Source organism: Brienomyrus brachyistius, chromosome 9, assembly GCF_023856365.1.
Source record: "Brienomyrus brachyistius isolate T26 chromosome 9, BBRACH_0.4, whole genome shotgun sequence".
NCBI lineage: Eukaryota > Metazoa > Chordata > Actinopteri > Osteoglossiformes > Mormyridae > Brienomyrus > Brienomyrus brachyistius.
The window spans coordinates 9,062,428-9,076,422 of NC_064541.1; the positions used below are offsets into that span (position 1 = coordinate 9,062,428).

Genomic DNA, 13,995 nt, shown 5'->3' on the forward strand with positions numbered 1-13,995 from the left:
CCCTGCTTTAGTCGTTAGCCCTTGGTGAGTGAGCTGGGACAGCCCCCGTGGACCGCAGCCCAATCCACGCCTGAGACCGATGCAATGAATACCCCCCTATTTATGGTATGATCCAAGGTCGTATGCACACACACACCAGATGCTTTTATACAAAGCAGGGTAAACCAGTCCTAGCAATGGGGTTTTAAGGGTCGTGCTCAAGGTCCCAGCTGTAAAATTACTCTGCTCACCCTGGGATTTGAACCTACGATCTTCTAATCACCTTCTGGCACACAGTCCTAAGAAACCGAGCCATACACGGCTCCCCATATTATGTAATATTTTGTTATTAAATAGAAGGTTTTGCAGTGGCCCTTTCTCTCTTGTGTACTGTGAGTTTAAGTGTTATGGGAAGACATTATCGAATAACAGAAGCAGTTGTGGTCATACCTTAGTTTTATTGGTTACAAAACATATGATAAAGTAAAAATAAATTACTTCCTCGGTCCGAAGGTGGAGAAATTCCGGCATCCCTTTCACACTTTGGGAAAACCAACCGTTCCACAGTGAAAAGCTCCCACAAGAAGGCAGGAAAACAGTTCTTCAGGGGTCACGTGTCACCCCCCCCCCCCCCCCCCCCCGGCACCTTGCCTGCATCCACTCGACCACAGATGGTGCATGTTGTTCTCAGGACTTTTTAAGACTCAACATGTCACATTTTTACACTGTTTCTCTCAAATGCGTGGAGGACAAACACCAGGTTGTCAGGCTCTTCTTTTGTATTTAGCTGTTTTTATGAAATGAGTACATTTGGTTCTCAAGGTTTTACCATATTTTAAAGTACATTTGAAACGTGGCACCGCAAATAACTTAAACTCTATTGGCACCTTAAAAAAAAAAAAAGTACAAATTTACAGTGGGGGTGTGAAACTTTCCAAATAAATAAGCAGTTAGGAAATGCTGGAAGGTGAGTGGAAGGAATAAAAAATGCTGAAAGACAGGATGAAGGAAAAGAGGTGAAGGATAAACTAGCAAACCGTGCGTGTGCAAATGCTCGTGACGATGCTGAAGATGGTCATTCAGGAGGCTAACAGCACATGAACAAACAGATCACAAGCCGGTTATGCTTCACGGTAAACCTCCCGGCTCACTCCCAGGTTACATGCAACACGCTCCGATATATTGAAGTGTGACATCTCCCCATCGATTTACCCACTTGTCCCCCCCCCCAAGGAAAGAAAAAACATATACATAAAGATATCAGGCACTTTTGGGATTCGGTCTTGATAACAGAGCCCAAGACCCCTCAGAATGTGGTAGGGGGTGGAGGAGAGTGACGTTTTGTAATCGCGCGGTGATTCCGGTGCCATCGGCAGATTCCAGCACATCAGCTCAGGGTATCCGACTCCGGAGCAGCTCCCTCTGGTGGCCGTGGCTCCTTGTGGTTTGCGGCCGTCTTCCTCCCGGTCGTGCTCCTGGAGAAGCGTTGGATCCCGGGGGAATGCAGCTCGGCGACGGTGTCATCAGCCGGGATGGAGGAGTGGTGGGCGGGGGCACCTCCGGGCTGGAAGTAGTGAGCTGGCTCGCCGCCATAGCCTTGGTACTCGTCTTCCTCTTCCTCGTCATAATTGCCCTCGGGCTCATAGGTTTGGTAGGAGTTGGATGCCAATTGTACTATGGGAACATCGGGGTCAGACGGGCCACCATCATATCCACCGTTTAGCCGCCACCGCCGAGTATAGCCATTGGGTTAGCGTGACAAACAGAGCAGAGAGACAAAGGCACATTACTGACAGCACTGGGCCAGCTAGGGGGCACAGGAGCAAAGAATCACACCTGGGATATTCACAGACATCGGCAAGGCAAAGCACCAGCCAAGCGGCAGGGGTTAGAGCGCCGAGCCGTAGCAGTGGCGGGAACAGCGATTAAGCTGCGATCAGAGCCGACGTCGCAGGTAAACAACGCGCTAAAACACACATGCAACAGATGCGGGCAGCTTGCTCGTGGCGGGTAAAGGAACACAAGTCAGCTGGGATGATGATGGGCAGCTAGAGGTGGCCGGAGCGGGAAATAAACGCTCCTCACTTAACAGCCACTCCGGATAAAGTCTCTCTTTCTCTCTCTCTCTCTCTCTCGTGTTTTTGTCAGGGGCGAGACAGCGTGGGTGGCATACAGAATACGCTGCTCAGTAGTCATTCTCATAGTGCTGCGGGCCTTCAGACAGGACCAGCAACAGGGAGAGGAGCCCAAGACAGACAGAAAAGAAAGAAAGACAGCGATGTCAGTAGGCAGAGTCAGGTCGGTACACTGCTCTACAATTACCACATCCAGACAAGCCACCGGTCGCAGCTCTCCTGATGCTAACTGTGACTCCTACCTAAGACACAAAGCCTAGACTTTTCTAGAACTCTAGCATTTCTAGAATAGCTCATTATTAGCTATTCGATGAAGGCTAGTAGGTTTTGGCTGTTCATTTGCACTACAGGTAAAAGTTTACAGGATTCATATGAAGACACTGTGTCATTTCATGGGCTTTAGGGTACAGAATGCAGTTTTGTTGCGTATTTAAATACATTGTTTATATTTTTCAAAATGCTAACTGGAATACCCTAAGGGTTTTAATATCAATTATCAATAACAATTACTGTTAATAACATCAGCTATCCCTTGAAGTCATCCTTAATCCTGAAACAGCTACCTTTTTAATACAGAATACACAAACATTTTGGTTAATCAATACCATGGATATGAAGCTAATAGATTAAGTAAGAATATTTAGATCTTCTTCTCCCGAACATGGATAGCATCTCTGAAGTCCTGGTGTAGCTTGCAGCAATACAAGTCTAGTACCTACCTCAGCCACAGCACTCCACAATGTACAGATATTCGTAATGTATATAGACTTTAATGGCGCTGGAAAAGCTCATCTACTCGTCTGAGGTGAGTTAAATGAAGACTGAGTACAGAAGACTGAACACTAGCCTGCTAGCTAGTAAAAAAATGCATTTCGGACTTTTTTTTTAATGAAGTAGCACAGTGGCAAAAATTCTTCATTTCCCCTGGACAGAAATATGAACACTCCCAAGTGATACTTTACTGTGTCACTCAGTGCTCTGTGAAGACAGAGCATGAAAGACTTTTGAATGTTAAGCCATGCCGTTGAAAAAAGACTGAAAGCTAGTGGAAGAAAGTTGCCACCTAAATGTCTTTTAACATACCTGCAATTACAGTCAGTGAAGGAATATATTGTAAAGCGTTTTCAGAAATCCTCTATAAGATAATACATCTAGCCAGGGGGTGTGGTGTTTAGTTTCGCTGGCTTTTTTTAGACACCTAACAGGACTTTCCATCGGACAGCTAAGGTTCTAAGACCTTGCACTCTCCCCCCCGAGCTTCGAGTGAAACAGGGAAAAAAAAGTCATGGAACTGCAAGTTTCAACATTAAAGAAGTCTGATAGCAATAAAAAATATTTTATATGGACAATTACAGTTGTTTTCACAGCTTGCGATTGCTAGGAAACGGCAGTTTTACAAGACAGTTGAGAGCTAAGTCAAGCAGTGTTGCTAATATTCTTGAAAATCATTTTAAGGCGGACTGCTCACAGCCCCCTTGGTCCCTTCAAAGCATAACCTTATTTCACACCCATTTGACTTATCAGCTGGCCACCTTAAAGGGCATTCATGGTGTGAAAGGAGAATCCACTAACTACCAGCTCAGCAAGGAGGAGGGACCAGGTGAGATGCAGAGTTTTATGCCTACTGCCCGTTTCGGTTTATTTATGAGATGCTTTTGTCCAAAGCGACATGCAGTTGAGGATAGTCTGGGATGAGATAGTGGGGTCAGCCAGAACCCAGCGCCCCTGCAGCAGTTCGGGTTAAGGGCCTTGTTCAAGGGACCACTGGCGATGTGATTACTCTGCTGGTCATGGGACTGAATCCCACATCCGTCCGGACACAGGCATAGATTGCCAGTGAGCTACACTCTGGCCATGTTTGCATGTTTAAATGTAATCAGCCTGTGTTCGCGCCTGTGTCAGACATGTGAGTCATGTTTAAATGTAATCAGCCTGTGTTTGCGCCTGTGTCAGACATGTGAGTCATGTTTAAATATAATCAGCCTGTGTTCGCGCCTGCGTCAGAGCCCAGACATGCATTTGCATCAGGGAATAATTACCGCCGATGTTGTAACCAAGGCAGGAGTTCTGGTCGCAGTATCCAGGCGGACCAGCAGGACCAGTAGGACCCGGCATGCCTGGCCGGCCCTGGGTTCCCGGGTTACCAGGTCTTCCAACAGGGCCCTGGCTTCCCAGTCTCCCTTCTCCTGGGGATCCTGGGGAGTTTGGAGGGGGGTAACATTACCAAAACAAGGGTCAGATCCTTACCATGACCAACCTGCACAGACGCTCACATTACGGACCCATTATTCACTGACTCGGTTGTCATGTATGAGCTACGCAATACAACACATTAGCCATTTGTACAGCCGGGCGTTTCACTGAAGGTTAGCTTGCACATGAAATGCTACTCCACCGGGGTGCCTGTCCGGAGGGGTCAGCCTGCCTAATGGCAGCATCAAAATCATACGGGCAATCAAGGTCATTTCACTGCTCTGCCTCTGAACAGGCATCCGTGGCGTGTTTTTATTTATATTTTAAATTATTAATGCACAATGACAGATCAGAGGTCTGAGCTAGACGCGTCTAAAAAAGGAAATTAAGGGGCTTTGGTAAACACCAGCTTATCTAATGAAGACATGTAAATCAGCATGGCAGCATTCTTTGTGCTAAGCAAATACTTATATAGCATGTCTAGTGAAACATGCTTCTGCTTCATTATTATTATTATCATTATTATTATTATTATTATTATATGTGGGAATGACTGGGTTCTTGGAGACTTGGAGGCTCAAAATGACCATAGCAGATGGTTAGTGGTTCCCCAACCCCTCACTGAACATTCCAAGCTATTCGACATTTAAGTCCTATTGAACCAGAAGATCATTTACTAATCAAGTAATGGACACGGGCGTAGTTGCTTGAGCCACTGGTCTAGAGCATTGAATATGTGACACAGAATGCTTCAGTCCATCCATTGATTGTCATTCAGTTTCTCCTGGTGCCATCAAGCTACGTAGGACAGCTCAGAACTTCATCTGCCAAACTCTGATTCCCGTTCCTCCAAAGGACTACTCATGTATAGCTGGGAGGTGTACATTTTTCAAGCTTGTCTTGAATGTGCTCAGAAGGAACAGCTCCAGCGGATGCAGACCAGGGGCATGTCCTTAAAGAGGTACCCAACCCGCCTTGGCTCACTCATTATATCATGGAAAATCAATCTGTTGCTGGCCTCAATTCTTTAGAAAATGACGCTTGGCCTCCACCCACAAGGGGGCCTCACTCTCCCAAGACCCTTGCTTTCAGAAAACAAACACAGGCATGACACATCTGCTTTACAGTACAACCCCAGAGTGAACTAATCGCAAGGCTGCAGCTTTGCACCACGCATTACAACAGTTGCATTTCAGGGGACGACAAGAAAATGAAATTTCCACACACACGACTGCAAAGTGCTTGTATTTTTCCTCTTTATGATATCCATGTTATCTTTAGCTTCCATTGAGTCATCTATCACTTTGCACAATCCTTACATGTTGCCTTGTTTAGTACTTTAGTAGTAATGCCTTTTCTTCTCGCCGTCAAGGAAATTTTCGTCAGCGAGAAGTATTGATTTAACTGCAATCAACTGCAGTGCCCTGCACTGACATTTTGGAAGATCAATTCTACTGCGTTAGGGCGAAAAAAAATCGATGCGAAATGATGAGTTTTACTGAAAACATTATTTTCATTTCTGCTTCATATTCTATACGTGAATCCAGCAGCTGCTAAATCAAAAGCATCAAAAAAAATGTTCTGTTCGTTCCCAAGATCCAGCATTAAATGCTTTCCAGATTTTCCATTTTCAGAAAACACTCAATAAACAAAAGTCCCAGTGTGTATTAAAACAAGCCCAGTACAGATGTCTCTGATTTTGCCTAGTAGCTGTGATACTATGCTAAACATAATAAAATGCACAGACGGCGGCCCATTATGGAGCCCCTCCCCTGTGCCGGAGCTGCCGGGCATGGCTGCGTGGTGCGGAGAGGCGTGGTTCTCACCTGGGGGGCCCTGCAGCCCTCTGGGGCCTTGGCTGCCTATTCCTGGACTGCCCTTTTCGCCCTTCTCCCCTGGTAAACCTGTTCAGAGACACAGGGATATTGGCTATGAGACCTGCTTTGATCCCAAAAACCATGGATTTCATTCCACTTTCATACTGTACATCCGAACCATTTAGAGTGCAAAAAAAAAACAACATCCATGGGTCATAGTTTAGTGCGTGAAACACATTATATTGAATGAATGGGAAGACAATTTATGGTCTTTGAAATGATCAACTAATACACTTTGGAGTTAGGAGAAGCCAGGACAGATCGAGCAGTTAGTCTGTCTGTTTGTCTGTCTATCTATCTGCCTGCCTGTCAGTCTATCTGTCTGTCTACATTTCTGCCATTACTACATGCAACACACCATTTCAGCGTTTATCCCACTGGCCATTATCCAATTTTCCTGCTCTCACATCTCCACGAGTGCTCATACGCACCACTCCAGCTCTCTTTGGCTGCTCTTCATCTCCCCTCCATGAAAATAACAGATAATAAACCCTCCCGGCCAGTGCAAATCCTCAACGGCACCATCTCGAAATGACCGTGATCTTGAAGGCACCAAGGCGTGAAACGCTCAGCCCCCCATAAACGAGGCACCGAAATCATCTCTTTCTTCGCTCCATCAGTCGAAACTGCATCTGCGATGTTTGGTGCTAATGCCGCTTCCTTGGATTAAGCTGACAGGGAGGCTAAACAGGCCAACTGTGCATCTATCTAGCGGCTTTCGCCAGCACCTGAAAGACCTCTGATGCAGAAGCACAGTGCGGCATCAGAGACCTTATTAAGCGTGTTACTCCTGGCTTGATGCATTGTAACAAATACTCCTATCTGCAATGGTGCAAAACGTCACAAGATCTGAACTGATGTAACTGGCAGAGTGAACCACAAACACAGGGTGTCAGTAGTGTGAATAGCAGCTGTGCTTGTTTTCCACATGACTTCACATATCTATGTGCTTCAGGAACCCTGGTGCTAATCGTATATATATGTACCTATTACTGCAGACAGCAGAGAATACAGAAAGCCACACATATCAAGACCATGCTGTTTATCTGGATGGCCTGAGCTGCCATCAATCCACCTTCATGTGTAAAAGGCCATCGGGGGCTTTTGCTATAACTGATGCTTTTTTATATACTTAACTGAATCAGGGTCGGTGCCTTCTGACCCCTCCCTTTGTGACCTTTCCCCATTTGGTCAGCAAACATTGCTGGTCATTCTGCTTTTCCCCTTTCTGTTCTTCAGCCCTCATGTGTTTGCCCTGCTCCCCGGGCTGCCATGTAGCTCAGTGGGCTCAGCGTGCATGAAGTCCTGCAACGCTCTTAGTCATCAGTTTGAGGCTACCTTCATCTATTTATTTGTAATTAATGAGTATCTCTTGCCCTGTGTTTTTATATCTGTCTCCCTTGAAAGATTTCACCGCTTGTATGTTGTTCTGCTTTTGTTTTGTATTTCTGTTCCATGTGTATAATCTGAGTGGTGTATTTTAATTAATTAATTTAATTAATGTTTATTTTGCATAGTTTCAGTGTCTGATTGGTTCCTTCGTTTCTGTACTTGTTCATTTGTTTCACCTGTCGCTTGCTTGTTGCCCCGTGCCACTGATTGGTTAACTGTGTGATGTTCCACACCTGCCCCTCTCATTAGCCGAGTTGCCTATTGTATTTAAGTGCCTGCACTCACTCACTTCTTCAGTCTGTCATTGTTCATGTGTGTTAGGAGTCCTGTTTGTTTCTTAGTCCTACTCCCTGTGTTGCTCTGTTCCCTGCTGTTATTATTTTATGGTTTCTTTAGTTGTTTCCATTATCCACACTCACGGGCCCCCTAGTATTTGGACCCCTGAAAATCTTCCCCTTACTCCCCCTTTTGGGAGGCCCTGACTATAAACGAGGATCCTCCAGTCCACTTCCAAATGCTCCCTCCACCTCCTCTGTCTGAGAGATCCTACCTCTCTCTCCTGGTTGACCATTTTGCCCGTTGCTCCCAGGGAACCCGGGTCTGCCAGAAGACCCCTGTTCACCCTGGGGACCTGGGGGGCCTCTCTGGCCTGGGTCACCAGGGGGTCCCGGAATGGCACGGACCGAGATGGCCTGGCTGGGAATGTGGTTGAGAACAGAGGTGTAGCGTGCCATGTGACCTGTAGGGGGCATGACGCTGAGCTGGTCAGTAAGCCATTTTAAACATTCCAGGGCTCCTAAAAGATGGGATGGTTCATATTTGTTTTTGTGATGAAAAAAATTGAAAAAAGGATGTTTACTGAAAATAATGCTGTTTATTGAGGATAGATCCCTGAGGTATTATGTAATGAGATAGCATTTAAACATTCTTAGTGGGAGAAATACATGGCGGAAGCAGGCCGCGACTCACTCTGAATCAGCTGCTCACAGACCTGCCGTGCGATTGACCGAACAACAGCCTGAGACTGCATGTCACCCTGTAAAACACACATGACCAGCCCCAAGCAGACAGAACAGGGCCGATCTGGAGTCAACAAACTGCCAGCCTTCAAAAATATGGCCAAACAACTGTTTTGTGCATTTTACAGCCACTTCAGTATAGAATCCTATAAATAAAGTACTTCTATCTAGAAACCTCAGGAAGGTGTCCCTTTAACAACAGGGATGAACTTTACCTGCAAGGCTTCCCCTACTGGGTTACAAGCTGTCGCACCTGCAATAGCATGAGCGCTACAGCAGCTAAGGGAAGCACCGTGGGACAATAAGCTCAGGAACGCTGCCGTGAGCCCAGCGGCAATTTTACCCAGGGAGCATATCAGTCTGTCGCTTAATCCCTTTGATGCCGAACAGCTATTACCATTAAAAAATGAGATTCCAAATGACAGTAAATTGCTGATTCTCGGCTCTGACTAACTAGCGGCGCCATTCGGCAAAATGCCAGACTTACCCGGTCCCCCTTTTCACCTTTAGTGCCAGCAGGACCCTGGAAGCAAGAAGAAAATTGCATCAGTATCATAAGGAATGAAGTGTGCGAAGCTGTTTATAAATCGTTCATATGAATCACACCTGTTAGGAATGGAGAGGGGAAAAGCAGCATGGATCTTCAGTATGGGTCACCAGGAAGCAATGGGCTCAGGGAGATCTGTGTTCCTTTAAGGAAGTGAGTTTGTCGCCCTGCTGTCTGGGATCCTGTGCTGGATGGCCCAGGATGAGTCTCTAAACTAAACGGGTGTCTTTGACTAGGCCCCGTCGCGAGCCTGACAGCATCTGGAATGGTGGGAGCTAGGAGGCGTCACCCCAAGGAGAAGCAGGTCCACGGCAAGATGGACATGCCTTGAGTCAGGAGCTTTTTCTGTTCCCACCCAACCTCCGCCCCTAGACTCCCTTCTGGGGGAGCAGAATGGGGAGGATGTAGTGTATGGGCTGAGACGGCCCCTCCCTTTTCGACTCCTCCATATCCCATGGCGTTGCCATGGCAACGGACTCCAACTAAACAAAGACGAGGACGTTGGAAAACAGGTCCCAGGCCAGTGTGGAGTGCTCGCCTGCTGCTCCCGCTGGCATCAAGCTGCTGCCTGCAGACGTCTGAATTTTATGCACGAGCTCTGTGGAGGATGGCTTTACGGTGCCCGGGAATCACACAGCGGCAGAGAGAGAGGCCGCAACCTGAACAGGTATCAAATACTGTCACGTCAACTGTTAATGATACTCAACAATAATAGTCAGTTTTCCCTGGTGCAGTAGAAAAAAAGCCAAATATTTCACAGTCTGGTCCAGAATCCACACTGAAGGATTTGACTGAAGAACAAGGTTAGCTGCAATAAAAACATATTTTGAGGGTCTCTCGGTGCTGGGGGGGACCACACTGTAGCGCTGTGTGATGAACGCTCAAGTGTTTTGGGGCCTCTTGTGCCAGGACCTTAAAGATGATGGTTTGGAGTCATATAACCGAGCTGTCAAGAGGCTCTCCAGCTTATCTCGGTGTGGTGTGGGAGGTGGAAGAGGGCCAGTAAATCACGTCTAAGGTGGTGGTGGGGGGGTTACGGGCAGAGGCAGGATGACACATTGACCATCCTCATGCGTACTCATGGTGTGATGCAGGCCCCTCTGGTACCCAACAGCCCCTTGGTTGGGAGGCTCTGAAAGAGAGATGAGTCCCCACTGATAGAAAGCGGTTTGTCTCTGACCCCGGTTGACCTTGAACTCATCACTGGGGTGGTCTGAAAGTGTGAGGTTAACTGAGCAGAAAAGCTAAGCTTACCACCGGGGCAAGATAAACCCCAAGAAGGGATAAAATGCAGTCAGATGATGTCTGTGCCAAAGGATTGGAAGGGTCCATTTCAGTCTTAATAGTATACCAGTGGGGCGGCATGGTGGTGCAGTGGTTAGCACTGTTGCCTCACACCTCTGAGACCCGGGTTCGAGTCCCTGCCTGGGTCACATGTGTGTGGAGTTTGCATGTTCTCCCCATGTCGTCGTGGGGTTTCCTCCGGGTACTCCGGTTCCCCCCCCACAGTCCAAAAACATGCTGAGGCTAATTTGGGTTGCTAAATTGCCCATTGGTGTGCTAGTGTGAGTGAATGGTGTGTGAGTGTGCCCTGCGATGGGCTGGCCCCCCGTCCTGGGTTGTTCCCTGCCTGGTGCGCATTGCTTCCGGGATAGGCTCCGGACCCCCCGCGACCCAGTAGGATAAGTGATTTGAAAAATGGATGGATAGTATACCAGTTTCACTGATGACCCCTTTGACAGGTAGACGTGGAAGTAGATCAGAAGGAACAGACCGAGCTCTACTGGTACCGCAAATGGAAATGACAGTCCTGAAATTAGGTATTTAATGTAACAGCCGGCTATGTTGAACTTCTACATGAAGGAAATGGGTCCATCATGAAAAAGGTGAGCTTTATGTGCTGAAACTGCAGTAACAGTAAAAAGATGATATAGTAAAGATGAGACATATTCATAAAAAAGAGAAGGATTTAATATGAGTGTGTGAGGACTGTGTGGGCCTCCTCCAGGTACTCGTCTTGAAGTTGGATCGGTGTCTATAAATCTCTGGTTGGTTTTTGACGTGTCTACATGTGCCGCGTGATGGACTGGCCCCTGAATCGCGCGCTCCACTTCTGGGAGATGCTCCAGACTCACCGGGATCCTGCACTAGATGAGCACTTATGAAAAATGAGCAGAGGGACGGATGGATTTCTGTGGATGATCTCCCGGTGAGTCACTCTGGAGCAAACTGCAGAGGTCAGTAACCCAGGTAACAGGACAAGATGGAGAGATGAGGCAGTAGAAGAATGTATGTCAACTTCTTGACTTACCGGTGGTCCCTGATCACCCAGCGATCCTGGGGGTCCAGGTGACCCAGGTGATCCAGGAGCTCCAGGGGAACCCTTTTGGTGTGAAGAAGTGTGAAAAGAAGCATAATGGCTACATCTTGGAGATACATTGGTCTGTCTGCACCTTCTCCTTAAAGGTGCAACATAGCCATTACTGCAGATTTATGGGATATTCAGCATTCATACTTAGGGCAAATCAGAACATCATGGATTTGAGAAAAAATACGGTTGAGAGATAATTCCAACATGATGAATCAGCTGGTCAGGGAGCAGAATTTAAGTCGTCGAGGAACAAAATCTACGCTATTGGAGAACGACACATGTCGTAACATCGATGCTCACCATCAGACCTGGGGGGCCCTGCTGTCCCGTAGGGCCGTCTTTCCCTGACAGCCCCTGGAAGTCAGAATTCAGATGTTAGTCATGTGACCTAAACAGAACAGCTGGTGGGTTCTAAACAGTGAGAATGGGTTTCAACACAGGGAGAACAAATGAAAACGGACAGAAATCGCAAATGAGGAAAAATGGATGGTTCAGTAAAAACCCAACGAATGGTGTCATGTTCTCAGGCTTGAGGCCGTTAGTACAGCACGGGAAATATTACTGCGGCTGCCATGAAGCCAGCTAGGTCACATGACACGGACACTGCTACACAGAGACGGCGAAGGCGGCCCGATGTTGGCAGATGGGACGATCCCTTTGGCTGACTTCTGGGAGCCTGGCGTCCGCGGCTCCCAGATGAGCCCTGACTTCCTGTCGTTAATCTATCTAACTAGACAACAATAATCAATCTGCGAGACGACGTGCGTCGTCCAGACGCTGAGAGAAGATGGGGCGGGACAAACTATGGGATGACTGCAGAACTCATAATGGCCAGATGAGTAAATTAAGAAAACAGGTATGAAAGGATGGGCATGTTGAGGATGGGCTTGCTTAGCGAATACTGAACCTGTCTGGCATCCCACGCAAACTAGATTAAACAAGAAAAAAAACACACACATGAATTCCAAGCAGTGCTCCGTCAAAAAACCCAATAATAACAATAAATGGTTCTATTTATCCAGAAGCCTTTGTCCTCGTGAGACCATAAGCTTTTTAAGTACTACTAGGGCCTCATGAACCCGCAAACACGCCTCATAAGTCTCGGCCAAACCATAGTGTGTGTACGCAGCCGAGAGCTGACGCGGCAGACTGCGCGGGCCGGGCCGCTCCAGGGCCGATTCTCACTGAAGGGGCCCCCCACCCTCCTGTACCACCGCCCTCCAGAGCAGTTTGATTCATTTTAGTTCAGAATTGAAATATAACACACTGGGCTTATTCCATATCATTCCTGAGGGCAGGGGAGCGCCTTCTGTCAGATCTCCTTGTCGGTCCAGGATGACCAAAGCCGTGGTCTTCTCCCAGGTCTTCTGGTGGTCCCCGGTAAGGGTTACGCCACGGCGACAGAGGAGCAGCTAAGCCAGAAACACTCTGGCAAATCCCACTGGCGTTCCCTTTATTTTCCACTCAAACAAATAATAAAAAAAAGAGTTTTGTCTCGTGGCTCCAAATCTCTTTTGTGTCTGTTTCCCTCCTTTTTGGTTCATCTGTGGACGCTGAGACTATGGCTTCCAGGGACACAGCGCTGGTCCACAAAGCCAGCGACATTACGTTCATTCGATTTTATTACATTCATGGTCCGAATGCACTACACTACAAATGATTTAACAAAAATAAAACGTATGCTAAAGGTTTCCAAGAAAATTAATTTGTCTTAATTCTAAATGTTAATCCTCATTTTAATTAATATGCCAATTAACTGATTCAATGAACTATTTCTTCATGCTGTATGGCATATTTAAGCATTTCACCAGTAAAGCGTACATGCAAACCACTTACAAATACTCAGAAAAATTACTTTTAAGAAGTTTTCATTCGCCTTGGAGGTGACAGACGCAGCATGTTTTTATGAGAATCAGAACTCGTAATTACCAATTGACAAACTTAAAAATGCATTTTAAAAAATAGTGGCTTTCCTGCTTTCCTTCATTTTATCCTTTTCAGAAGTCACAAAGCATTTCTGAAGGCATAAAAAGCTCTTGTGACATTTTTATATTTATTCTAGCCCGAGCGCAGGCTTGGGAGACCAAACCTGAACTATTTCAAATCTGTAATTTGTTAGATCAGACAGGAGAATGATGGAGTCTTTGTTTGTATTACTATTAATGCTCTGCTGATCAGATTTAAGGCCGTATAGCAGAGCCGGGCTGCACGAGGGAGTGGCTTAGCCGTCTGGACCACTGCCTGTCTGCTGTCTAATCAGGCTGCTCTCAAGCCTGCCAGCAACTCAGACTGTCACTTACAGGAGCATCCGCATAAATCCAGAAACAGAGGGCATTATTCAGTCTGTAGCTGCAGTAAAGCTGTGAACTAAAAAACTAAACTTAGCCCAACTAAAAAAAAAAAATGTTATTTTTATATTTAAAATATCGTAAATAGAAGCATCAATTATGGCTCAATAAACAGGCAGCAGGGTAACTGATTC

At 46.6% G+C, this 13,995-nt stretch overlaps 1 protein-coding gene across 4 annotated transcripts in view; it reads right to left on the reverse strand.

Annotated features, from left to right (window-relative positions):
- Positions 1-401: 401 nt before the first annotated feature.
- col14a1a (collagen, type XIV, alpha 1a) overlaps positions 402-13,995 on the reverse strand; it is a 76,586-nt gene continuing 62,992 nt past the window's right edge. For 2 of the 4 annotated variants that reach the window (XM_049026408.1, XM_049026407.1), the window contains exons 42-50: positions 12,421-12,441; positions 11,814-11,867; positions 11,454-11,525; positions 9,083-9,118; positions 8,546-8,612; positions 8,127-8,315; positions 6,134-6,211; positions 4,154-4,309; positions 402-1,653 (exon numbers count right to left, since the gene is read on the reverse strand). In XM_049026408.1, coding sequence (XP_048882365.1) covers positions 1,367-1,653; positions 4,154-4,309; positions 6,134-6,211; positions 8,127-8,315; positions 8,546-8,612; positions 9,083-9,118; positions 11,454-11,525; positions 11,814-11,867; positions 12,421-12,441 — 960 coding nt within the window. In that variant the 3' untranslated portion in view covers positions 402-1,366. Of the gene's footprint in view, positions 2,194-4,153; positions 4,310-6,133; positions 6,212-8,126; positions 8,316-8,545; positions 8,613-9,082; positions 9,119-11,453; positions 11,526-11,813; positions 11,868-12,420; positions 12,442-13,995 lie in introns of all 4 variants that reach the window. The other 2 variants (XM_049026410.1, XM_049026409.1) reach the window with 2 other exon arrangements.